General features: G+C 38.9%; 1 protein-coding gene across 1 annotated transcript in view; it reads left to right on the forward strand.

The window, feature by feature from the left end:
- Nucleotides 1–26,458, forward strand: part of MYO3B (myosin IIIB) — a 630,862-nt gene that overhangs the window by 445,938 nt on the left and 158,466 nt on the right. The window contains exons 30-31 of the mRNA XM_072615711.1: nucleotides 346–406; nucleotides 1,453–1,552. Of these exons, the coding sequence (XP_072471812.1) occupies nucleotides 346–406; nucleotides 1,453–1,552 (161 nt within the window). The remainder of the gene's footprint in view (nucleotides 1–345; nucleotides 407–1,452; nucleotides 1,553–26,458) is intronic.

Raw genomic sequence — 26,458 nt, forward strand, 5'->3', positions numbered from 1 at the left:
CTCTCTCAGTTCTGTGTGGGGTGATCTCACCAGGCAGACGTGCTCACTGGCTTTGTTCTCATCTCATGGTAGTAAACACTGCAGTTGGTTTTTTTTCTGTTGTTGGAATCCCAAAGCTGGCTGTAACTGTATTGTAATATTTAAGAACTGTTATTCGGATGTGCCTAATTGAAACTGATCATATCCTTTTGATCAGGGGATAGGGGTGGGGAGAGAAGGGAAAGGACAAAGCAACATGTGAACTTAATAAAACTGTGTTCTCTGATGAATTTTTGGTGAGGGAGGGAAAAGAATCAATTTCAAGCTTCTTTCATTAAAAGAAAAAAATTTAACTGTTATTTTTAGGCAACAGCTTGCCCAGAGTTCTCCTGAGGAGTGTGATGTTCTCCACCAGCAAATAAACAAGGTAACTGCAAGTTTGGTTACCCCACATCAGGGTAAGCTCATTTCAGAGACTGGTCTGAAAGATGCCTCAGTCCAGCCATCCCCACATGAAACTGTTAGTGAGGTTTTGAAGTCTTTGAGACAAAAAAGCCAGCTTGCTAAAGAACTCTAGTTCAGTGGAAAGACAGGGAGGTACAGTGAACAGAAGAATCAAAAGGCTGGAAATTTGCTGCTGAGAATAAATGCGAGCTGCTCCCCGAGGTGATTTGTCTGCGCACTTCACTTTCTACAGATGTTAGAGCCTCTTTCTGAGTGAGGACCCGAGGTTCTCTGGTAGCACTTTGATATCCTGCTCGAATTCAATATGTGAAATGGGGGAGTCGCTCTGTGACTTGGAGCACAGAGCCAGCTTTGAAGTCTGATCCAATTTTGGCTGCTCAGTATTTGATGTTGAAAGGATGAAATGAAGAAAATGTACAGTTTTTGCCAGTAACTCTGCTGAGCATATGTAAGATTAAAAAAACAAAATCCTTTGGATGATGTACTTAGAAATGTTAAGTAGATTAATACCTTCCTATAGGTCAGTGGGGCTCTCCCCCTTTTCCTTGCTTATAGATACAAATGGAGTGTAAGAGAAAATAAGCATGTAGCTGTTTTTTAAAGATTATGGTCTAGAATGAACTTGGGATAGTATGAGGGTATACAGGTTCAGGGGAAGAAAAAGAAAGAGAGAGAGAAGGAGATGAAGAAAGAAGAAAGAGGAAGGAAAGAAGGGAGGAAGGAAGAGAAGAAGGGAGGAAAAGAAAGGATGGAGAAAGGGAGGAAAGAAAGAAGGAAGAAGAAATTATGTTAACAAGACACAGGTGACTGATTTCAGTCACCAGTAGCCCCAAGTATGACCCCACTTCATTCCAATACGGGGTTGGGACATTTAATAAAGTGAAGCCCATTGGCTTTGCCAGTACCACCAAAGTTAAGGGCTATCTTAGTTAAATGAAAATAACCTTCTCAAGGTTTTTTATTCACAGTATACAAATGGTTTCTTTCCCCAACTGGTTCTTTCTGAAGCATGCAGCCTCCAGGAGTGACTCACTACGATCTACGAGGGGTTCTGCTGGTTCTCCAGATCTTCAATTCTCAAATCCTAGAGAGGCCTCACAAAAGTCGGGTAAGAAGTGTTCTGGGAAAAAAGGCTACTGCTCTCAGTATTAATAAGCTATATGTTGCCTGTGCAGTTTGGATGTTTGTTTATTTATTGATGAGCCATTTTCAGCAGCCCTCACCAGAAGGCAGGAAGCAATTGGTGAGGAAAGGAAAAGTCAACTTGAGCTGGTTTGTGGTAAATAGGAGCAAAGGGTTCAAGTGTCAGAAGCAGAACAGCAGGAAAGGAAACCTGAATCAAGGGATACAATCAACTCTCTGCACTCTATAAAAGGGAACTTTCCTTCTAAGAAAAGAAAATGTATATGGGAAACCCTGTTTGTCTTTACCGCTGCAAACCCTCTGGACAAGAAAGCAGCTTCAAAACTTACTCCATCTTATAAAAGGAATGACCGACAGATGGCTGGCTTGCAGCATAGTGGATTTATTCAGCCAGACAGAAAAATCTGGAGTCTGGGCATTGATATAGGGCAGCTCCTTGAGGGTAGAGGCTGTCTTTTGTATTTCTTTGTATCCTCGGTGCTTAACAAGGTGACTGGCACATAGTAGGTGCTCAATAAAAGCTTATTGACTGACTAACTGACTACATCTGTGTAGAGAGTGATTCTATCCTTCTTGCTAATATTATCATTTTTTTCCCCCAGTAGGATCAGTACTGTCTTTTTTGCCTTCTATAAAATAGTCATTCCTGGCACTTTTTTTTTCTAAATTCCATTCTACAAAGTGTGATAAAAAGTTAATTTTCATGCTTGTATATACTATGATTTACAATTATGTAAAGACCCAAACTGATTATGAGGAATATTCATGAGCCAAAAGAAAGTGCAAAATAGAATACGTGAGTTTTTAGGCCACTTCAAGAGAAGAAACCTTTTCAACTTGTAAGTTTTGATGGTAACCTCTGATGTGTGACCTCTTTCTCTGACATAGATACCTGGTTCTCAGCCCATACCTGAGTCATTATTGTCATCCTCTTATTCCACAGTCTATTTTTCAGGGACTAGGGAGAATCTTTGTAGAAATGTAGTCCAGAATGGGAAATTCATTACAAATTTAATATGACCTCCAGTCCATATGGAGCTGGAATTCTTGGAGAGAGACCAGAGAAGGTGTGCCCATCAAAGCAGAACTCTTTTAAATAGATATATGTTAAACAGTAAACCTGTCAAGGAGAAATATTTTCCATGCCCCAAACCAATGTTTACGGAGGGGGTAAGGAGACCCTGGGGAGAAGGGGGCCACAAGAGGAGGGAGCAATGTGGTGATTCTGATTCCTAGAGGGATTCAGTAAAACTTTACATTGAACTATTGACATTTGTTGCTGTTCAGTCATTTCAGCAGGTCCAACTCCATGGGGCTCAATTTGGGGTTATCTTGGCAAAGATCCTAGAGTGATTTGCCGTTTTCTTCTCCAGTTCATTTGGCAGATGAGGAAACTGAGGCAAACAGGATGAAGTGACTTGCCCAGGGTCACACGGCTAGTAAGTGTCTGAGACCAGATTTGTACTCAAGAAGATAAATCTTTCTGACTCCAGGCCCAGTACTCTATCCACTACTCCACCTCACTGCCTCTAAACAACAAATGAGAGTTGAGACAGAGGAAGGGAAAAACAGGAAGAAAAGGGGGAGAAAATAAGAAGCAAAAGATTGCTTGCTTTTCGGTATATGTACATGCAGTATTGTTTTGTTCAACAGAAGAACTTAACAAGATAAACTAACAGAGAAGGAAACCTAGGAAAACAGAAGTCTCATCATAAAATATAGTTTTGAGGAGAAAAAATAAAAGACATTATACTTTAAATGAATAGCTGTAAAAGGAAACCATTTCTGCTATAAAAGGAAACTAAAACTTCTAAACATTCTAACTTTTTCAGTTGGTTGGTGGCTATCAGTTTTAAATGTGAGTTTTTGTGCCATAGAAATTGTAATAGAAACAAGAATGAAATGAAACACTATTTAAGTAAGCACTATTCAAGTGACAGCTCACTTTAAATGCATTTGTGAAAATCCTGAACTGAAAAATAAATCAATTCGTACTCTTCTCCACACCCCTCCCAATAGGTACAGCCTGCTAGTAGAAAAAAATTAGCATGATTTGTTTGTCAGAGGTAAACATGAATGTTGATCATTGCACACATACCTGTCTCTAACCTTAGGAAGTGACAAAGAGAAATCAAAGAAGGAAGGCTGGAGAATGTGTATGTTTGTGTGTTTTAAATCGTCACCTTCTTACAGCAAATAATATACACTACAAAACTGTTTTCCAACCAGTGTCCCCTTTTGGATCATGCTCTTCCCCACCAATGGCCTATGTTTGTTCTGAACTCAATTCTTCATGGAAGCTGGTATCTAGTCCTTTTCTAATCTGTTCATAGTCACATGGGGAAAAAAATGTATGTTGGCACTTTCTATTTCAAAAACATCAACATACAACAAATGTGTCATCACATGTGGTAAAAAAAAATGACTTCATCAAAGCCTATGTGCTTTATTAAATGAGGGAGGGAAAGAGATATTAATTAAGATGATCAAATCATGACAACTATCCTGAGCATATGTGTCAGGAGGTCTATCAGCAAAAGGACTGTGCTAGGTGACCTCCATGATCCTGGCTTTAACGTTTATGTCTCTATAAAATACCAGTCCCTTATGAGTGTGAACATTGTGATCTGATTCATTTTGCATATCCTAACAGGACGGGATTGCACACAGCATGTAAAGGGTATTCAGAAAGCACAGGATTTTGCTTCCTTATCTAAAGCATTTAACTTATGTGTCCCAATAGAAAAGTCTGGAGTTCTATTTTTGCCTTGCTAAAGCATACTTTTTACCTGATAGATTTGGGAAATGAGCTGGTCAATATAAATGACATTTCCCAGAAACCTAAAAAATCTCTTTAAATTGCACAGCTTTTCCAATTTTTCTTATTTAGAAACTCTCCTAGGTATCTTCTTAAACAATGAACTCTGAATATGTTAAGCATTTTCTTGATAACTTGGGATCATGATGAGCATCAGGTGTTATAAACGGGATAGTAGACTTCCAGAGGCTATGAATGAATGAATGAATGAATGAAAATAAATGATTAAGTGCTGTAAGGTTATATTTATAGTATCTTTTCTATATTCCATAGAGAACAATGGGCAGCTAGGTGACACAGTGGATAGAGTCAGGCCTGGAGTCAGACAAACTCATCTTCTTGATTCAAATAGCTGTGTGATCCTGGGCAAGTCACTTAATCCTGTTTGCCTTAATTTTCTCATTTGTAAAATGATCTGGAGAAGGAAATGACAAACCACTCCAGCATCTCTGCCAAGAAAACTCTAAATTCGGTCATGTAGAATCAGACACAACTGAAATGACTCAAAAATAATATGGAGAATAATACTATATTGTATAGAATGAGGACCCATTCTTAACTTTAAAAATTTTCACAGACTCCAAACATGATATACTGTTTGGATCTGTTATTGAAAAAACACATGCTGACAAAAAGCCCCTATGAAATCAATCAAGGTTTTAAGTGAATTTATACTTTATCAAAACAACATCTAAAAGGTAGTGTGGATTAGTGGAGAGAGGGCTAGTCTTGGGATCAATATGACGGAAGTTTGAGCATTGCCTCTGACACATGCCAGCTATGTGACCATGGGTAAGTTACTTAACTTCTCAGTACCTCAGACAACTCTCTAAGACTATAAGTATATATTCTGATCTGCACTGGTGGAAAGAGTTTTTTGCATCATGAGTCATCTACACAGATGAAATCATAGGTCTGATTCTCTACCCACCTTCATCCCTGAAAGAGGGAGAGGGACAGAGAATGAGAGAAAGAAAATGGAAGGAAGGGAGGAAGAGAAGGAGGGAGAGAGGGAGGGAGGGAAGGAAGGAAAAGAAAGAGATCAATACAAAATTTTTAAAAATAGTAATTACAAATATTGAGACATTCAATCTGCAGAAAAAGTTTGCTTATATTATACTAAATCACATTCACTATTTTAGCAGAGGTTATTAAAGATCAATCCTTGATATATAAATGAATTTCTGGACCCTTGGCAATTATTCCACATCCCTTGCAAGGGTCTGCAGACCATAGGAACTACTGATGTCCTGTTAGAAAGAAGGCAACATAGTTCAGCAGAAAATATGCGGGATTTTAATTCATATCATGGGTCTGCTACTTACTACATAGATGATCTTGATCAATCATTTAATTTCTCTGTACCTTAGTTTCCCCATTTGTAAAATGAGGGAATTGGACTCAGCTTCTAAGATCCCTTCTAGCTCTATACCTGTGATCCTATAATAACCTTTAAAGAGACTTAATTCTTCCTGACCATCCAGTACAAACTTAACAGAACTGTGGGCAAGGGCTCTTGAGATGGTGATTAATTACAGTGTATGTTATACCTTCTTACATTGATCAGATTTTAGTATTTTTTTCTTACACATATGAGATGTTCTCAGCAAACCTCAGGTACTTAGAGTTCATGACTGTTTTTAATGTTCATGTATTATCCTCCTGTGCTTTACATGGTGCACGTTACTAGTTCTCCTTATCTTGGCTGTAATTCAACAATCAGAAAGAAAATGCCAGGGTGGATTTTTCTCCTTGGCCCTCACAATGCTGGAACTTGAGCTCAATCTGGACAAGAACTATTACAAAAATAGAAAGCTCCAACAGGCAAAACAAGCCATTAGGTCAATGCAACAGAACCCCCCAAAGCTGGCAAAGGTCTCTTGGAAAGGATTGGAGCACTTTGCCAAACTGCAACCGCCCTTATCATAACGAGCTCAGATGTCATCCATTTGGAGATAAATGTTTACACAATGGAGTCTCAAACAAAGTCCAAATAATCTCTCTGGGAATCACATGGAAACCAGACGGCACTCTTGAAGGCTTGGCTACTGCTCCTTTGAGGTCCCTCCCAAAATTCATTACCAAATGTCACATACAATACTGTGTAGCCACTCAGTCTTAATTTCAGGGCCATCTTTGGGATTCTGAATCCTTGCTGTTTTAGCTCCCTACTTGTTGATACTGTCCTCTACGTTTTGTCCTATCCCATCACATTTGTCATAAGCACGTCAGTTGTATTTATTCCTTATAATCATAAATGTCATAGTAAAGAGAACACAGGCAATGTACCTGATCACTTAAAGAAACTTTTTGGATGAGAAGATATTTCCCCATTACCAAAGTAAATGTTATATTTGTTTACTTCTTAGAGTCAGCGTGAATAGATCAGCTACATGAATACATGCATATGTGTGTATATGTGTACAAGAATGGGACGGTTTGTCCAATAGTGATTTCCAGCGCTGGCTTTATGATTATTAGAGAATCTTCAGCTGTCTCAGGTGTTATTATTAATTGCTCCCAAGCATCTTGAGATTAAAATTAATTTTAACTCCCTTTACTTAAAAAATAGATATTTACCACAGAGTAAGAAGGAATTTTAAGGTAGAGGACCTCTGAACTACCAAAGGTTTGGGAATTATTGCTTTAGGAGAATGTTATTTTCATTTTCCTTCAATAAGTAGAAATCATTATCCTAACCTAGTTTAGCTTAGTTATTACATAGCAATATTAGCAAAGTGAGAAATGAGTGTAATATATTAGATCAAGAACTGGTTTCAGAGTCAGGAAGACCTGGATTCTAGTCCTGCCCCTGACACATGCTAAATAGCTTCCAGGTACTCTCTAGGTAAAGACCTTAGCTTAAAATGGCCAGGGTCTCCCATTGCATCCTGGTCATGTCTTATTGTCTTGATGAATATCTGGCCACTGGCCCCAGATGGCTCCGGAGAGGAAAGTGAGGCTGGCGACTTTGCACAGCCCTGCCTCAGTCATGGCATCGCCTCTCTGATGTCGTGGTCCTCTTCCAGGATGAAGCACAAGCACAGCAATACTGATACACCCAAGATTAGAGAGAGACTCCTGATGGGGCACACTAAAACCACTAGAGAACAGCTTAGAAAATTTCAGTACCTCATCATCCAAGATGAATTAATTTTGTTTTTATTTATAATTACCTTACCTGAATTTGTATGTTCTCTTTCCCCTTTTAAATAAATCTTAGAAAATGCACATAATACGTGGAGGTGCATACATTTGGTATATCCCTTCTGTAGAATGTCAACTTCTTGAGAGCAGAGGCTATTTTTGTTTATTTTTGGAGATGGGAAAATGTCGTCTCATCTAAAAATATTATCTAAGTAGAAAGTAATTGTGTATGTTTGTTTTCCTAATTATATACTGTTATGTTGAAACCCATGCCTGGTAGCCTCAAGGCCTTGCACAATTTCCGTTGTTATAGGGAACTCCCAGTGAGGAAATTCCCTCTACCAAAGCAGATCAGTACTGGCTCTGCAATTTACAGACTTAGAGAATTTCCTGGGGGCACCAAGAGATTAAATGACTTAAGGTCATACAACTGATATGTATCAGAGGCAGGATGTGAACCCAGCTCTGTACCCACTATGCTATGCTGCCTTGCACATAGTAAGCACTCAATAAATGTTTGTTGGATTTAAATGTAGCAGTAGAGCTTGGTGGAAAGAACACTGGATTTGGGATCCTGGGTTCAAGTCATAGTCCTGCAACTAATTAGTTGTAATTTAACCTCTTTCAATCTCAGTTTCCTTAATTGTAAAAAAAAAAAAAAAAGGGGGGGGGAGGGAGTAGCTTGAGTTGAAGTAGATGTTCTCTAAACTATGGTCCTCCAAAGTGAATAGGAACGAGGTATCAAATGTTGGTGGTGGAAGCAGAAGATGGAAGTGATAAGTGATCAGGGTACAAATATGATAGGAGCTAAACCCTGGGGGTTCAGACTGGCTTAGAGTCCAAAGAAAGTCCATATGGCCTGGTGCCTTGAGCTAGGGACTTAGTGATTAATGAAGATAGCTGTGAGTAAAAGTGGAAGCCTTGGGACCAAAGGCAAATAACCGCTTCTAAAAAAGAGCTAGAATTCCCAGAAAGTTACTCAAGCCTCACTGAGGCCTGCAGCCCCAGTCTTTTCTGTTTTATAATTTTATACTTATTTGCTTTACATGAAACTTCTCATACCTATAGTCAGTCCTATGACATTTGTCTTCTAGTTTGACTTGAAGAAATTTTTAAAAATGAAATATTGTTTTATTTCCAAACAACCACATACCTTCTCTCAAACTCACTTCCCTTCCCTACCTTACCCCCATTGAGAAAGGAAGAAAAACAAAATACCTCTCACAAACATATCCAGCCAAGCAAAACAGATTCCTACATTAGCCTTATCTAATATGTCTCATTCTGCACTCTGAGTCCATCACCTCTCCACCCCTACATGGAGAGTCCTCTAGAATCATGGTGCTGATCAGAGTCCCTAAGTCTTTCAGAGGTATTTGTCTTTACAATGTTACTGCCATTATACAAATTGTTCTCCTGGTTCTGCCAGGATTACTTTGCATCAGTTCATAAAAGTCTTCCCATGTTTCTCTAAAATTATCCCTTGAAGGACTTTTCTTAAATCAGATAAGATCCACTACACATTCTAGATACCCCTATCCTGCAGGACACGTTTAAAAAAAAAACATGGCAGAAAATATATTAAAACTGTTATGGTTCATCACAACTTAGGTCAATGTCTAAAATTGCATGTTTCAAAAAGATTTAAGAGTGTCTTTCACTTCTGTCCTCATCTTCTCATTTCCACACACACCAACCTGATTCAGACCTTCATCATATGGGGGAGTTGTACTAGATGCCTTCTGAGGCCCCTTCAAACTCTAGTGTTCTAAGATTCTTTTTGCAAAAGTTTTTTTTACATCTTGTTTCCCTTCCAGTCTGTCTTTACTACAGACATCTGTTTGCTCAACAGATGACTTCCACATTATTTTTCAAGACTGAAAAATCTGAAAATGTTATTTCTTGTTGCTGTTTGTTCAGTTGTTTCACTAACATCTGACTCTCCCTGATCCCATTTGGAGTTTTCTTGGCAAAGATACTGTAGTAGCTTTCCATTTCCTTTTCCAGCTCATTTGACAGATGAGGAAACTGAGGCAAACAGAGTTAAGGGATTTTCCCAGAGTCACCTAAGTAAGTGTCTGAAGCTGGGTTCGAATGCAGGTCATCCTGACTCTAGGCCCAGCACTGTATTCGTTATGTCACCTGAAAATGTCACACATACTCCCTTCAAAAATCTTCTGTGGTTTCTACTTTACCCTGGTTTAAGGTACCTCCACAATATTACTTCTATATATCTTTCCATCTTATTTCACTGTGCTTCCCTTCACATCCTCTGTATAATCAGGCTGGACTCTCTTGACCCCATTTCATACTTTCCTTTCTCCTTGACTTTGTCGATATTGTTACCTATTTCTAAATTACCTGCTTTCATCCCAGTTTGAATGCCACAGAAATGGTCACTCTCTCCTCAGAACTCATGGTACATTGTGCCTCTTTTATGTGCCGATCATGTTCTGCTTTGTATCATATTTATTTTTGTCTCTCCCTTTAGGTCACTCATTGCAGAAAGAATTGACTAAGTATTATTTATCTCTGTATCTTCTCTAGGGCCCCTCACAGCATTCTGCACATAGGTGATTCATAGATGTTGAATGGATGAATGATTAACTGTGCATGTGACATCTTTTTAATCCTTTCAGCACAGGAAGATTCACTATTACCATCAGTGATCTTTGAGAGGATAGTTACTGCAGGAGTAGGTGGTACAGGATTGTAGTAAGGCAAATACTGTATTGATTTTCAAAAGAAAAGGCAAGTATGGAATCTTTAAACCATGGCCCAGTGAGCTTCACTCTGAAGGGTGACATATTTCTCTTAAAGGAATGGTTAATGAGCATCTAGAAAAGGAAGAAATGATAGTGGAGCTGGAATGGGTCTTAGAGGCCATCTTAGTTCAGACCTTTTGTTTTACAGGTGAGGAAACTAAGGCTCAGGAAGATTGATGGCTTGTGCAACTTCTTAGTTAACCTCCTTGTGACAAGATTCCTAGACCACTAGATTAGGGATATAATTTACCTAGATTTTTTGTAGCATTTGATAGAGCCTCTCATCCATTCTTACAACAAAGATGGAGAGCTATGAGCTAGGGGGTGGCATAGCTAGGTGGATTTGGAATTGATTTGGTGGCTGGATAAAAAAAGAGTTGTAAACGACTTATTGGCAATGAAGAAGAAAACCTTTAGTGGAGTGACCCAGAGATCTTTGTTTGGTCCTATGTTTAATACCTTTCTCCATGACTTGGATATATAGACGTAAACGGCAAGTGAGAATAAGGTTGTCTAATTTGTAGATGGCAAAATGGGGTAGAGGTAGTTAACATTGTGGATTACAGAGTCATGGATTCAGAAAAAACTTAATAGGCTAGAACACTGGGCTGAATATAATATAATTAAATTAAAAGGGATATAAATGTAAAATCTTTTCCTTGGGTTCAAAAAGCCAGCTTTACAAGTACAAGATGGCAATGTCTAGATGGCAATTCATCTGAGTAAGATGTAGGGATTTCAGTGAACTACAATGCAAGTCAACAGTGTAATATGGCAACCAAAACAAAAAAAAATATGATATTAAGCTACTTAGAGAAAGACAAAATATCCAGGACCACTGAGGTGATGACCCTGCCATACTCTGCCCTGATCAGACCACATCTGGAGTATCCTAGTTGGTTCTTGATGCTACATTTTAAGAATGATATTGGCAAACTAATTCATATCCAGAGGATGACAATCAGGGTGAAGCAACTGAGTGTGTTTAGCTGAGAGAATATACTTGGAGGTGGACTTTATATAATAGCTGCACTTAGATATTTGAAGATCTGTCGCCTAGAAGAGGAATTAAATTTAGGATCATAGATTTAGAACTAAAAGAAAATTTGAAAGTTACCTAGTTTAACACCCCTCCCACTTATTTTTACAAATAATGAAATGGGTCCAGAAGGACAAATTACTTGTCCAAGGTCACCACAGATAGCAAATAGTATGATTTGAACCCAGGCCCTGTGACTTCAAATCTAGCATTCTTTCTACTTTTTTTCTACTTGGCTCTGCAGAGAGGAACTAGGAATAACAGATGAATGTTTCAGTGAAGATGTATTTAGGTTTGATATAGGGTGAAACTTCCTATCAAGTAACACTGACTAGAAGTAGATCATGGTCATTGAGTAGAGGCAAGGGGAACCATTTGTATTCAGTCCTTTAGAAGAGATTCTTGCTACCTGGTTTTTTGTTTGGTTTGGTTTTTTTTGCACCCCTTTGAATAACCCAGGAGTTAAGAATAGTTTTTTTTAAATTAAATGGAACAAAAATTTTATTTTAAAATATTAAAAAAAAAAAACATACTTAGGCCCCAAACAGTATGAAAACAGGAACAGGTCTATAATTTTCCCACTCAGCAAAATGATGATCTCTGAGGTCATTTCCACTTCTTAGATTCAGAGATTCGGTGCTACCCCTGTTACCCCTGAATATTGAGAGCTAGAGAATAGTAAGATATCTAGGTTGTGTACTTTGCAGGCCATCCTTTTGCTATGAATATGGAGCAGTTATTTCCTGGCTTCTCACACCTCTTTCAAGATAGTGGTAGAAGTGATAAGAAATGTGGATTTGGAGTTAGAATGTTGCTGCTCAGTCATTTTCAGTCATGCCCAACTCTTTTTGACCCCATTTGGGGTTTTCTTGGTAAAAATACTGAAGAAGTTTGCCATTTCCCTCTCCAGCTCATTTTACAAATGAGGAAACTGAGGCAAACAGTTAAGTGATTTGTCCAAGGTCATACAGCTAATAAGTGTCTGAGGCCAGTTTTGAACTCAGGAAAAATGAGTCTTCCTGACTCCAGGCCCTCTATCTACTGTGCCGCCATGACCTAGCGTCAAATCCCACATCACTGGCTACTTGTGTGACTTTGGACAAATCAGTTCTCCTGGGTTAATTTTCTGATCTGTTAAATAAGGGGGTTGGACTGAAGGAATTTCAAAGTGTCTCCTAGCATTAAATCTTCAGATTTCCCTAGTGGTGAGAGGTGGGTGTAGTAGGCATGTGACAAGCCACAGTGCCTGAGACCATAATCCTTCTGGAACTGGGTTAAGGAATGGAATTTTTGTGGACCATTATCTTGCATGCAAATTATCTAAACTCATTTAATCTCTTTGCAAACTTGGTTAGTTTTTCTGAATCATCTCTAGACAGATTGTTACTCCAAACATTTCTGAGAAGGGACAAAAAAAAAACAACCCCACTAAAGCTTTATTTTGCTTTCCTAAATGCTATTAGGTCAAAATGTAATTTTTGTGTATGCCAAGTTCCAATTTGGCGGGCTCCCAGGACATCAGGAATACAGCTGTCAATTAAAGGAAAGTCAAGTTTTGAATAAGAATTTCAAAGTTTGTCTTCAAGAATTTTATATTCATGGCATAAATGTTTATTGTGCCTAGAGAATTTTATTTCCTAACTAGCTTTGTTAGGTATGTCCCATATGATGCAAGCAGTTCATTCTTTTTAACAGTAGCCTGCCAGGTTTCACGTTGGGCTTCAAGAATTTGACTAACTTTCAATAGATGTGATTTTCTCCTTTCTCCCCATGAAAAACAGAAAGTAGCTAGGTGGTCACTTACTCAGACTAAAGCTTCATCTAATATTGTTTGTGTGTTACAGAAAGATTTGGCTTATATGACTTGTCATTTGCACAATTTTCTATGTGTCTCTCAAGAAGGAAAAATTTTTTCTTTGGACTTTCGTTTTTATTTAGTTGTATTTAGTTTTTATTCTTTTATTATTTTCCCCTCTACCTTCCAATTCATTGTCCTTAAATATTCTTTATTTTTTAGTATATAATAGGTGTTTAATAAATTGCCAGTGGAAAATGATTCACAGAGATTTCCTGACCCTGACTTCAAGCTTTTCTAGGTTCTGTTACTGTTAAACATCTACTTAAGCATTCTCTTCCTTCTTCCTTTTTTTTCCCCTCCTTATCTTTCTTCTTTTTTCTTCCTCCTCAGTATTTGTTAAGCACCATTTGTTAGGCCTTGTGCTAAATCCTGAGGATATAAAGGCAAAATAAAACTGTTTCTGCCTTGAAGGATCTTGTGTTCTTCCAGGGATGATGGCATGTTCATAAACAACAAAATCTGTACAAAATAAACCAAAGGTAAATTGGGAGGAATGGTGCTAAGAGCTGTTGGGAATAAGGAAAAGTTTCCTGTGGAAGGTGTCATACAGAGTTTTAAAGGAAAAACGGAATTCTGTGAGGCATAGGTGAGATAAGGGTACATTCTAAGCATGGCAGACAGCCAGTACAAAGGTGTGGAGGTGGGAGATAGAGTGTCATGCTGGAAGAAGAAGAGTAAGTAGACCAGTTTTACTGGAGCTCAGAGAGTTGGGGGGTGGGGAGGAAGTAATGTATAATAAGGTTGCAAAGGTAAATTGGGGGTCAGATCATGAAAGACTTTAAAAGCTTAACAGAGGAGCTTGATTTCAGAGGTAATAGGAAGCCACTGGAATTTATTGAGCAGGAGAATGACATAGTCAGACCTGCACTTGAGAAAATCACTTTGGCAGCTATGTGGAGGATAAATTTAAGAAGGGAGAAAGTTGAGACAGGGAGACCAGTTACGAGGCCATTAGAGCAGTTCAGGCGAGAAGTGAGGATGACCTAGACTAGTTTGGTGAGTATATAAGTAGAGGAATAAGGATGGATGTGAAAGTTGCTATGGAGGTAAAAATGACAAGTTCTGGCAGATTAGACACGTGGGGTGAGATGTGAGGAGGAAAGGATAAGAACAGGCTGTAAACATAGATAGCCAGAAGGATGGTAAAGATTTTGTCAAAAGTAGGAAAGTTCAGAAGAGGGGAGGGTTTAGGGCAGGGGGGGGGACCTGCGGCTTTGAGGCTGCCTGTGGCCCTCTAGGTCCTCAAGTGCAGCCCTTTGACTGACTGCAAACTTCACAGAATGATTTGTTCTATGTTTGTGATTATGTTCTGTGAAGTTTCAATTCAGTCAAGGGGCCGCACTGGAGGACCTAGAGGTCCACATGTTGCCTTGAAGCCTCAGGTTCCCCACCCCTAGTTTAGGGAAAAGTTAATGTGTTCTGTTCTGGCCATGTTATGTTTGAAATATCTACAAGACATTCAATTAAAAATATCCAACAGGCATCTAAAAGTGCAGGACTGAAGTTCAAGAGAAAGATGAGGGGTGAATTGTTGTTGTTTGTCCTCTGTTCTCAAAGAGGACCAATGACATCCAAGAGGGAGATGTCTTGACTTGCAGGTGAATTGGATTTAAGTGAGGCAGGGCTAGGGGTGAATACATACAGACACATAAACATATATCATCTGTTTAGAGATGGTAATTAAATCCATGGGAACTGATGAGATCAGCAAGTGAGAGAATGTAAAGAGAAATAAGTAAGGGGAAAGGACAGAGGCTTGGGGGACATTCATGATCAGGACATGATGTGGAAGATGAACCAGCAAAAGAGACTGTAGAAGGATGGCAGGCCTAGAGGCCTAAGGGCTACCCGAGTCTTACCTTACCTATCGCAGGTCTTCGGCTGGCCAAACCGGATAAACATATGAGAGAAGAGACTTTCCAGAGTCGAACAAGGGTTAGGCTTTATTCAGGGTCTTGGTTACATGTGCAGGGGGAATTCTTCCTTAGGAGAGAGGAATCTCCCAAGGAGGCAAAAGAGAATGGAAACGGGAGAGAGGAAGGAGAGAGGGAAGAGGGGCCTTCTGTCCTCTAAGGGCCTCTCAGCGCTAAGAGCGCCTTCAGGCTTTCCTGACCCTACTTAAGCTCTCCCGCCACATAGTTTGCACCTGAATACCATGCCTGTTAGACAACAATAGGTGTGCTCAGACCCCGGGCCAATCTCGAGGGCGGGAATGCTCTCTCCCAGCACGTATCCCACGGAGAAGAGGCGGAGACGCACGAGATAGCCCGGGTCTCACACCTCAATTCCCAGCTGTTCCCTGGGGGGCCTCATGAGAACTCTAAGGTTTAGAAGTCCTCACTTTTACCTGCCCGAGACTGTCCACATGGAACTGAGCTTACACCCTCAACAGGAAGAGAACCAAGAGAAAGTACTTTCAAGAAAAATCCAGAGAAGAGAGATTATCTATGAGGAGAGAGGGTGGTCAACAATACAAAATGTTACAGAGAAGTTGAGAAGGATGAGTTCTGGGAAAAGGACCATCAAATTTGGAATTTAAGAGATCATTGAAGGGGGAGGAGCCAAGATGGCAAAGTAGAAAGATACACAGATGCTGTGCTCTTCCCCCACAACCCATAAAATACCTGTAAGGAAGAACTCTCAACAAATTCTAGAGCAGCAGAAGCCACAGAACAACGGAGTTTAGGAGATTTCTGTTCCAGAGAGACCTGAAAAACCGAGGGGAAAGGTCTGTAGTGCAACGGATCCGGAGTAGAGCCCAGCCCTGCCTTGGCCACGTGGCACCTAGAGGAGCAGATCCCAGCAGACTTCAGGGACGGAATCTCCAGCAGCAGAGCAGATTCCTCAACCCACAGGCACCAAAGGTCAGTGAGAGGGTCTTTTTGGCTGGCCAAGAAGGGAGCAGGGTATCCCCATGACTCAGGCCCCCTTGGGAGGCAGCAGCGGAGGCAGCAGCAGACAAGGGCTCCCAAAGCAGGCAGGAGCTTGGATCCATTGTTGAAGGTCTCCTGGTAAACCCCAGAGGGAACTGAACCTGGTGTGGCTGCCCTGCCTCCACCTGAGCAGCTGATCTTAATCTCACACTGAATAGCAGCCCCACCCCTCCAAAAACCCCGGAGGCTTGGGAGCAGCATTTGAATCTCAGCCCCCAAGCGCTGGCTAGGCGGAACTGGAGGTGAGGTGGTTGTGGAGAGGAAACTCAGAAGTCAATAAAAAGCTGGGAAAATGCCCAAAAGAGGGGGGAAAAAATACGACCATAGAAGGTTACTTTCTTGGGGAACAGGTGTCTCCCCCCATCCTTTCGGATGAGGAAGAACAAGGCATAGTGTCCGAGGAAGTCAAGGCCTCTGCCTCCAAAGGGAACTTAAAATGGGCTCACGCAATAGAAGACCTTAAAAAACAAGTTAGCAGCTTACTAAAGGAGAACCAAAAAAAATGCTGAGGAAAATAACAGCTTTAAAAAGAGGCTAACTCAATTGGAAAAAGAGGTCCAAAAAGCCAGTGAGGAGAAGGAGGCTTTAAAAAGCAGAATTAGCCAGATGGAGATGGGTCAAAAGCTCACTGAACAAAATAATTTGTTGAAAGAGAAAATTGAGTCCAGGGAAATGAATGACTATGAGGTAAACCAAGAAGTTAGTAAACAAAGCCAAAAATTTGAAAAAATAGAAGATAAGGTGAAACAACTCATTGGAAAAACAACTGACCTGGAAAAGAGATCCAGGAGAAATAATTTAAAAATTATTGGACTACCTGAAAGCCATGATCAAAAAAAGAGCCTAGACATTATCTTCCATCTTATCTTCCATGAAATTATCAAGGAAAACTGCCCTGATGTTATAGAATCAGAGGGCAAAATGGATATTGAAAGAATTCATCCATCACCTCCTGAAAGAAACCCGAACAGAGAAACTCCTAGGAATATTGTGGCCAAATTTCAGAGTTCCCAGATCAAGGAGAAAATACTTCAAGCAGCTAGAAAGAGACAATTTAAGTACTGTGGAAATACAATCAGGATAACACTGGATCTGGCAGCTTCAACATTAAGCAATCGAACGGCTTGGAGTGGGATATTTCAGAAGTCAAAGGAACTGGGATTGAAACTAAGAATCACCTACTCAGCAAATCTGGATATGATACTTCAAGGGAAAAAATGGTCATTCAGTGATATAGATGACTTTCAAGATTTCATGTTGAGGAAAAGACCAGATCTGTATTTAAAAATTTGACTTCCCAAGACTAGAATCAAGAGAAGAATGAAAACATAAACAGAAATGAAAAATAAAGTTGAACTGTTTACATTACTACATGGAAAGAAAATATTTTTAACTCTTGAATCTTTTCTCAGTATTTGGGTAGTTGGAGAGATTGTACATACACATACACACACACACATACACACATACACATAGATAGAGAGTACAGGGTGTGTTATATCAGAAGAGATAATATCCGCACACACAAAGATAAAATAAAATAAAATAAAAAGGGGTGAAGGAGAAAAATTCTGGGAAGAGAAAGGGAGTAATGGAATGGGGCAGGCTATAACTCATAAAAGAGATAAGAAAAATTTTATTCAATAGAGGAGATAAGGGAGAAGGGGGGGGAAATGAAGCTACTCTCCCCACGTGTGACTGAAGGAGGGAACAACATGCTCACTAAATTTGATATGAAAATTTACGTACACCACAGGAAAGTAGGAGAGGAGGAGACAAGTGGAGTGAGGGGACTGTTAGAAGGGAGGGTAAATGGGAGAAGCGAGTCACTAAAAATAAACACTTTCGAGAAGGGACAAGGTCAATTGTAGGGGGGGAAGTAAGGGGGGATAGGGTAGGTCAGAGGGCAATATAATTTTAGGATTACACAACATGATTACTATGGAAGTCTTTTGCAAAGCAACACATATTTAGTCTGTATTGAATTGCTTACCTTCTCAGTGGGGCTGGGGAGGGAGGGGGGAGGGAGAGAAGTTGGAATTCAAAGTATTAGAAACAAATGTTGAGAATTTTTATTGCATATAATCAGGAAATAAGAACTACAGGGATAGGAGTATAGAAATTTATCTTGCCCTGCAAGAAAAGAGAGAAGATGGGGATAGAAGAGGGGTGGGGTTTGATGGAGGGGAGGGTACATTGAGGGAAGGAGTAATCAGAATGCAAGGTATTAGGAAGTGGGGGGAGGGGAGTGATGGGGAGAAAAATTGGACATGTTACAAAGTGAGGCAAAAGCAACTAGTATTAAAACAATAGACTCAATTAATTACTGAGAATAAATCAATGACATCTTTAGTTTGGAGAAAAGAATTTCAGTCTAAATTTCCTAGAGGAAGGTAACCTCGGGTAAAATTTGGCATTGATGGAAAAGTCAAGGTTTTAATGGTAAATTTGATTTTATGATTGTCATTTAATCAGGAACTAGAACATGTATAGAAAGACACGTAAGCCACTTAAGACTTGCCTCAAAAGATGTCCCTTAGCCAAAGTGAAACTATAATCATATTTGAAACCTGGTTATTGGAACTTGCCATTTTAGGTGCTATGGGACTATTAAGTGACTGTTCTTCTGAGTCTAACTCCAGGTATGGGTAGCAAGAAAGGAGGTTTGAGCCTCCAATCCATGATGCCAGTAAGCTGATGAGATGGTGGTATGAACTGCAAAAGGTGATCTCATGGGAAGGGTGAAAGAGCGGCTGTTCAGCCTGGGCTGAGGTGGGATTCTCCTGACTCAGTTTCCCCACTGACACCTGGCAAACTTTAAGCCTGACTGAATGCAAGTGAATAATCCAATCCTGCCTGGAATTGACATGAAGTTGGGCAGATATTGTATCCCTGCAATGTCCTTACTATTGGTGGCGATTTCCTATAGTCAAAAAGTTTGTAAGCTTAATACCAGATCTATTCAATTATAGATTATGGGTAGGGGAACATCCCTAAAATTAAGCTATTAGGTATAGGACTTTAGACCAACAACAATAAGTTAGGGTCCTTTAATTCTTAGTAATACTGTGGAGACAATTAGGTTAAGAACTTGTGAAGTTAGCAACATAAATATTATCTGTGTCTTAGTTGGTTAATGTTTAAAAAAAAAAATTCTTTTGTGGTCCATATTGTAAATGCTTTAAAAAGATGTATCACCTGACCAAAAGTTTGAATTGCTTTATCTGTTATAAACTGTGTTAAAAATAAAAATTAAATTAAATTAAATTTTTTAAAAAAGAGATCATTGATAACTTTGAAGAGAACAGTTTCACTTGAATGACAAGGTTGGAAGCAAAATTGCCTCTTCCTTCTCATCCTTTTCCTCCTTGATAATACTAGTTTCTTTAACCCTGCCCCCTCCCCCACTATTTTCTATCTCTTTCTCAGTGAATGATAATCAAATCAACATTACCTTGGCTGCTGTGAAGGAGGTGCCAATCTGCTACTTTCCTCTAATTCTACTCAGTATCTTTGTGCTTCTGAGTTGTAGACTTAATGTTATAAGATTATACATAGATCTAGAAGTAGATGGAAGCTCAGAAACCATCTAGTCCAACCAAACTCATTTTACAGATGAAAAAACTCAGCTTCCAGGAGGTTTGGTGACTTTTTCAAGGTCATGCAGGTGTCAGAAGTGAGTTTTGAACCACTGTACCCCTCTGCCTCTCTAAAAACAAAAATCCAGTATCCTCTTGGATACAACTGAGCAAAAAAAACCCCGCTCTGAGATACTTTCCTTTTCCCACTCTTTCCTACCTTTCCAGTGGGCATCCCATGGGGACCCCTGTTCTACTATCATCAAACTGCCTTTCATTTTAGGCCTGTGCCCTATCCCTCCCCAGAAATTGCTTTGTACATATTTTGTATTTACATATATATAAATAATATATGTATACACAGCATGTCCCCTCCCAATAGAATATAAACTCTTTGGATGCAGGGGTTATTTAATTTTGTTTTTGTATCCATACCCCCAGTAGATTGCCTGACACATAGTGGGTGCTTAATGGGTACTTACTGAATTGAACTGAGTGGGTATAAGATTCCTAATGATTTTTCATAAAGCTGGAGTAGCTTTAGTTGTGATATTTGGTCAGTGAAATTGTCCCCAAAATTGGAACTCATTAACATGTTCCTCATGTGAAGAATAACATTCCCAAATGTTACTAACTCCAGGTGGTCTCCTGTGTTTCCTACTATTCATTTTCCATTTTATTCTTTTTCATATTTTTTTACTAATTTTTAAAGCATTGTGAATTTGTCTAAGAATTTGGACAATTGCACTTTATTCTGAGTACCATACACAGTGAAAGGACCTCCTGCTCAAGGGTTTATCATCTTGTACTACAACTCTTATGTAAGATGATAATGTGACCTATTTGTTGGTATATCCCACGTTCAGCAATTTACATAATGGAAGCTAGTTATGTTTCATTGATTCTCCTAAATGAGATCATTTAATATGTAGAGTTCTTGTTTTCTTATACTCAAATTTCCTTTTCCATCCTCAGCCAAAAATACATTCAGTAGTTGCTTGATAATGAGCTGTTAGAAAATCATTCTGTACCAGTACTGAGGCAGTTTAGTCTGACCACAGATGTAAAAACACAAGGTTTTGCCAAAGGGATCCTTCTCTTTAAAAAAAATCATAAACTTAATAACAACATTAAAATACACAAATTAAATGTAATTGCATGTAAATGGATTAACTCCAAACTACATTATTTTAAAGGAAAGACAATGTGTGTAAACTTTAATGCAATGTAGCAATAGCATTAAAAGCAGAAATTAATAACATCCCTGTTTCATTAAAATTCTGTGAAGTATTTTCATTAAGCAGACTATTTGAAAGAACAAATTCAAATAAGCTAAGCGACAAATACAAAAGATCTACAATGTATTTAAAAGATGAGTTTATACACTATTCTAATTTCAAAGGCAAAGTTTTTATTCAGAGAAGCACTAGATATGTATAAAGCTTGCCTATTCCTTCCACTATATTCACTGACATGAGAATATGTTTTCCCATTTCCATCCCAGCCAGCCAGGCATCTCACCATCTGCCTGATTCTGCTGACCTTTTCCTCTCCACTTGCATCAATACTTTTCACCCTGGAGACCTGACACCTGAACTTCCCTACCCAAGGGAAGTGAAAGAACTTGTTTTTAGAGATCTGTCACAAGACCCAACCAGTTGATTCAAGACTGAGTGTGTATAAAACAGCTTACAGCCCTCTATATCTACTGATTAGCCTTGGATCCCAGACCATACTTTAAGTTCGCAACCAATCCAACCATTCAGCCAACTATCCAAATCAGCTCACCATCTGCCTGCACATGTACCTGCCTCCCTGCCCATCTTCCACCTTCCCCAAGCAAAACTCCCTTCCTTTGTCACCTCTTCCCTGTACATACTGTCTTTCTCTATCAGAATGTAAGATCCTTGAGGGCAGAACTGTTGCTATGGTGATCTTTAGCAGTTTTTGGCGTATGATAAGGGCTTAATAAGTAAATGTTTTTTTTCCATTTATTCCTTTATTCCAAAAATAGGCATACTGCCTAATTTAAATGTTAAGCTCTATATTTGTGCATAAATCAAGTAAATACAGCTAGCTCTTGGGTTTCTCTAAGCTATTGCTGATTTGTCCTCATGAAGACAAAATATTTCGTGCTAACTCATTACTCTGAGATTTAATGCTATGCAGTAAGTATGCTAGAGACCGTTTCCTTCTCCTCCTTTCCCCTACTCTTCCGGGCTCTAGTATATGTATACATTTATTAGAGAGAACAAAACTAAATTTCTCAGAATGTTGTGGGCCAAAGGCACAGGGGAGAAGGTACAGATCCTGGGCACTGAATGGCTAACAATGTTCTTACTGAAAACTGGAAAGCAACATGTTTGCCCAGCAAAGAAAGAGCAACGGCCATGATGGATGTACTGGCTGTTAAGCAAATCCTGGGGCTTTCAAAATGGAAACAGGAGTTACAGGAACCTTGTTACAGTAACATTTGTCCAAGTGGGCCAGTAGATACAAGACTGAGTATGAGGAAAAGAAGCAAACAGAGTAAGGCTCCAAGGATGAGCCAGAGGCAAGTGAGGATTAGGGCCAAGGGGGAATATCTACCTTGTCTTTACCAAAGAAACTCCAACACTATCCATATTGTAGGAACTTCTCGACTGATGTCATGAGTTTTAGGCTGAAGTCCCATCTGTGTCCTTATCTGTTTGTTTAAATAAATAGGCTTATGTTTTAACTGCTTATTGGTTGCTAGCACATAATCTGATTTTAATATTCTAAATAGAATTCAGAGAGACTACGAGGGACATTTTGGGTAGAACATAAGACCTAGATCATTTCAGAATATTAGTTATTATTAATAAATCTTCAAGAATGAACCCAGTCTTTCCTCCATTGACCCATGGGTAGAAGTTTGTTATATTGATGAAGATCTGGATGGAGTTGGTAGTCAGAACTCCAAAGGAGCTACCCTTAATTTCTAAAAATCAAACTTCATACTATCCATTTTTTAAAATCCTTTACCAGAGTATATAACTTTCTTATTGTCCTACCCAAGAATCCCCTTCTCTCCCACAGGAAGACTACAGGAACTCTCTCAAAAAGAATGCTGAGTTTAGATTCTGGAAATCTAAGCAAAAATTTGAAATGGTTTTAGAAATGCTCTTGCCAGTACAGGCCTATAAGATAGATATTACAGGGGATGTGGACTAGTTAATCAAATCTTAACAAAAGTTTGGGCGGTGTTAGACCACTGCCAGTAAACCAGGCCAACTCGAACATTTGGCAAGGCTTTGGAGCAAAAATCGATCAATCACTGAGTGCAATTAACTAAAGCCAGCCTCCATTAGCATGCCTTCCAGTGAGGTGATGGAGAAAGGACACAGGGGATTCATTCATTTATTCCACAAACATTTATCAAACACCAACTATAAAACATGATGCTAACAACTTGGCAGAAAAGTTGTTTCAATAAGACACAGTCCCAACTCTTATAGAACTTCTAGTACAATAATGAATGAAGTAGTCAATCACCGTTAATAATGGTAGAGGGAGTTTGCTCTTTAGCATTTCAGAACATAGATCATAAAATCCTGGCAGGGACTTTTCCTGGTTGTTGTGGTGGTGGTTCCACTAGACCTGGCATAGTGCCTTACATGTAGTAAATGTGTTTACTAAATTGAATTGACTTGAACTAAAAATTCCATGAAACTTTTGTTGATTTCTGACTACAGCATGTTGAATTTCATTGTAGAATTTCATCTTTTTTTCCTTTGGAGAAAAACAGCAGAAACAACAAAAATCTTAATTACCTTAATTACTCTGTGGTCTTTCAATTAAAAGTAATTGGCATCTGAATTGACCTGCAGATGGACCAGTAATAATACATTTTTAGCTGGATTCAACCAAGCCTGACTTAGGCTTTGGGGACCTATTTGCTCCTCTTTTCTCTCAATGATGTTGATAGCTTTGATTTTTAGACATGGCCCTATTCCATGAATCAGAAGTTGGCAGCTGGCATCTTGCTTGGGTCATAAGATGACACTCTCCTCTTCTTACCTGGGAAGTTTTCAGAGTCAACAGAACTTAAAACTGAGAGCTGGTGTCTCAAGCTGTCCAATTGTTATCTCTTGTTGACTTGGCATCAGTTCTTGGCAGTTGTTTCCTTATTCCTTCTTCCCTTCCTCCTCATGTTCCACAAAGAAGAAAATAACAGTGATGTATTTGGCTTGACCTTAAGACTTCATTTTCCATAATGGTTGGACTGTGATGTCACCAAGTGAAGATTCTTTGTGGTAGGGATGCAGTACTGCATGACCTTACATGAAAATAATGAGAAAATTGATTTTCTTCAGTTAACTTTCTCCCCAATTCTCTCTCTCTCTCTCTCTCTCTCTCTCTCTCTCTCTCTCTCTCTCTCTCTCTTTCTTTCTCGCTCTCTGTCTTTCTCTCTCTCCCTCTCTCTCTCTCTCACATACACAAACACACACACACACACACACACACACATGCACACAAGCAGATTTACACATACTCTCTCTTGTAATCAATAAGCACAGTCAAGCAAAACCAATCCATACATTTGGAGGCACAGTGGTTAAAGCACTGAACCATGGAAACAAAAAGACAAGTTCAATTCTAGCCTCAGACACTAGCTATGTGAGCCTGGGCAAGTCATTTAACCTCTGCTTGCCTCAGTTTCCTCATCTGTAAAACTGGGATACTAATAGTACCTGCCACCCGGCACTGTTGTGAAGATAAGATGAAATAATATTTGTAAAACTCTTTGCAAACCTTAAGGCACTATATATATGTTAACTATTATTATTATTCCTATTATATATTCAGCATGTCTGAAAAAAATGCGTCATTTGGCACCTGAAGTCTATAGTGACTCAAGAGTTAGAAAGAATGTTTCATAATCATTTTTGATGTCAGTCAATACAGTAATCAATGTTTTTATGTCTTTCAGAGTTGTTTTCCTTTGCTATATTATAGTCATTTTATAAATTGTTTTCTTGGTTCTACTTACTTCACTCTGAATCATTTCATACAAATCCTTCCAGATTTCTCTGAATCTGTTCCTTTCGTCATTTCTCACAATGCAGTATTATTAGTATACCATAACTTATTCAGCTCTTCTCTAATTTATGGGCACCTCCCAAGGTTTTAGTTCTTTACTACAACAAGAAGTGTTGCTATAAATATTTTTGTACCTATAAGTCAATTTTCTCTTTCATTGATCTCCTTGAGGCCTAGACCTTTTAGGGAGGGTATCACTATATCAGAGGGTGAAATAGTTAGTGACTTTGGAGACATATTTACAAATAGTACTGACAACTCCATTGACAATGCATTAATGAGCTTATTCTCTCACACTCTTTCTACAATTTTCATTTTCCCTTTCTCTTACCATTTTTGCCAATCTGATACATGTAAGGTAGTTATTATATTATTATGATTTGCATCAATCTTATTGTTAATGGCTGGGCATTTTTTCATGGGATCAATGATAGCTTGCCTTTTTTTCTTTTGTGAACTTCCTAGTCACATCCTTTGACAGTTTATCTATTAGAGGATAGTTCTTATAAATTTATAATTGAATCTGTTCCCTCTATGTCTTGGATATCAGACCTTTATTGAAGAGACTTGCTGAAAAGATTTTTTTCCCACTTAACTATTTCCCACCTAACTTTAACTTCATTGATTTTGCTGGTGCAGAAACTTTATAGTTTTGTATAATCAATATATATCTTATATCATATGATTGACTCAATCCCATAGTTTGCCAACATCTCTTCTTACTATTGATAGTTGAAAAATATCCTTCCTTCCCTTTTCCTCTAATTTTAAGACGTGACCTTTTATTTTGATCGTACATCTATTTGTAGTTTATTGTATGTGGAATGAGATGATGCTCTAAACCTAATTTCTGCCAGAGTGTCTTCCTGTTTTCCCAGAAGTTTTTTGTTGAGAAGCAAGGCCTTCTTCCTGGTGTAGGGCGTCCATATTGAACAGTCTGCTACCATGTTCAATTCTTTCTGGGTCTTGTGTTCCTAATCTGTCCCAGTAATCATTGTTCCCATTTTTAAACCAGCGCCAAATCATTTTGATGATTACTGCTATATAAATAATATTTATTTATAATACATATATAGTATAGTGTGAGATCTGGTGCTATTAGATCCAGCTTCCTTTCTCCTTTACTTTGTTGTTGTTCCTCTTAAAGTTATTGACGTTTTTTCCTCCAGATGAATTTGGTTATTTTTTTCTGGCTCCACAAAGTAACCACTTGACAGGTTGACTGCTGTGGCATGAATGGTACCTTTTTTATTAAACTAAAATTTGCCTCCTTAATTTGCAACCATATAGCATCACAAGGGGCAGCTACTGGATAGAGGTCTGGGCCCAGAGTCAGGAAGACCTGAGTTCAAATTTAGCCTCCAACACTTACTACCTGTGTGACCCTGGGCAAGTCACTTAACCCTGTTTACCTCAATTTCCTCATCTGTTAAATGACCTGGAGAAGGGAATGGCAAACCACTCCAGTATCTTTGCCAAAGAACCCCAAATGGGGTCGCAAAGAGTCAGACATGACTGAAACAACTGAACACTAATGAGCATCATAAGAATATCAAGGTTGAAAAGTTGGATTTTTGTATCAGGGAACAGTTATGGTCATTGAAATTATTGTACAGTCTTCCAAGTGCAGTTGAATCTCTTGATTCTATCCTTTTTTTCCCTTCTCTTC

Source organism: Notamacropus eugenii, chromosome 5 (genome assembly GCF_028372415.1).
Source record: "Notamacropus eugenii isolate mMacEug1 chromosome 5, mMacEug1.pri_v2, whole genome shotgun sequence".
NCBI lineage: Eukaryota > Metazoa > Chordata > Mammalia > Diprotodontia > Macropodidae > Notamacropus > Notamacropus eugenii.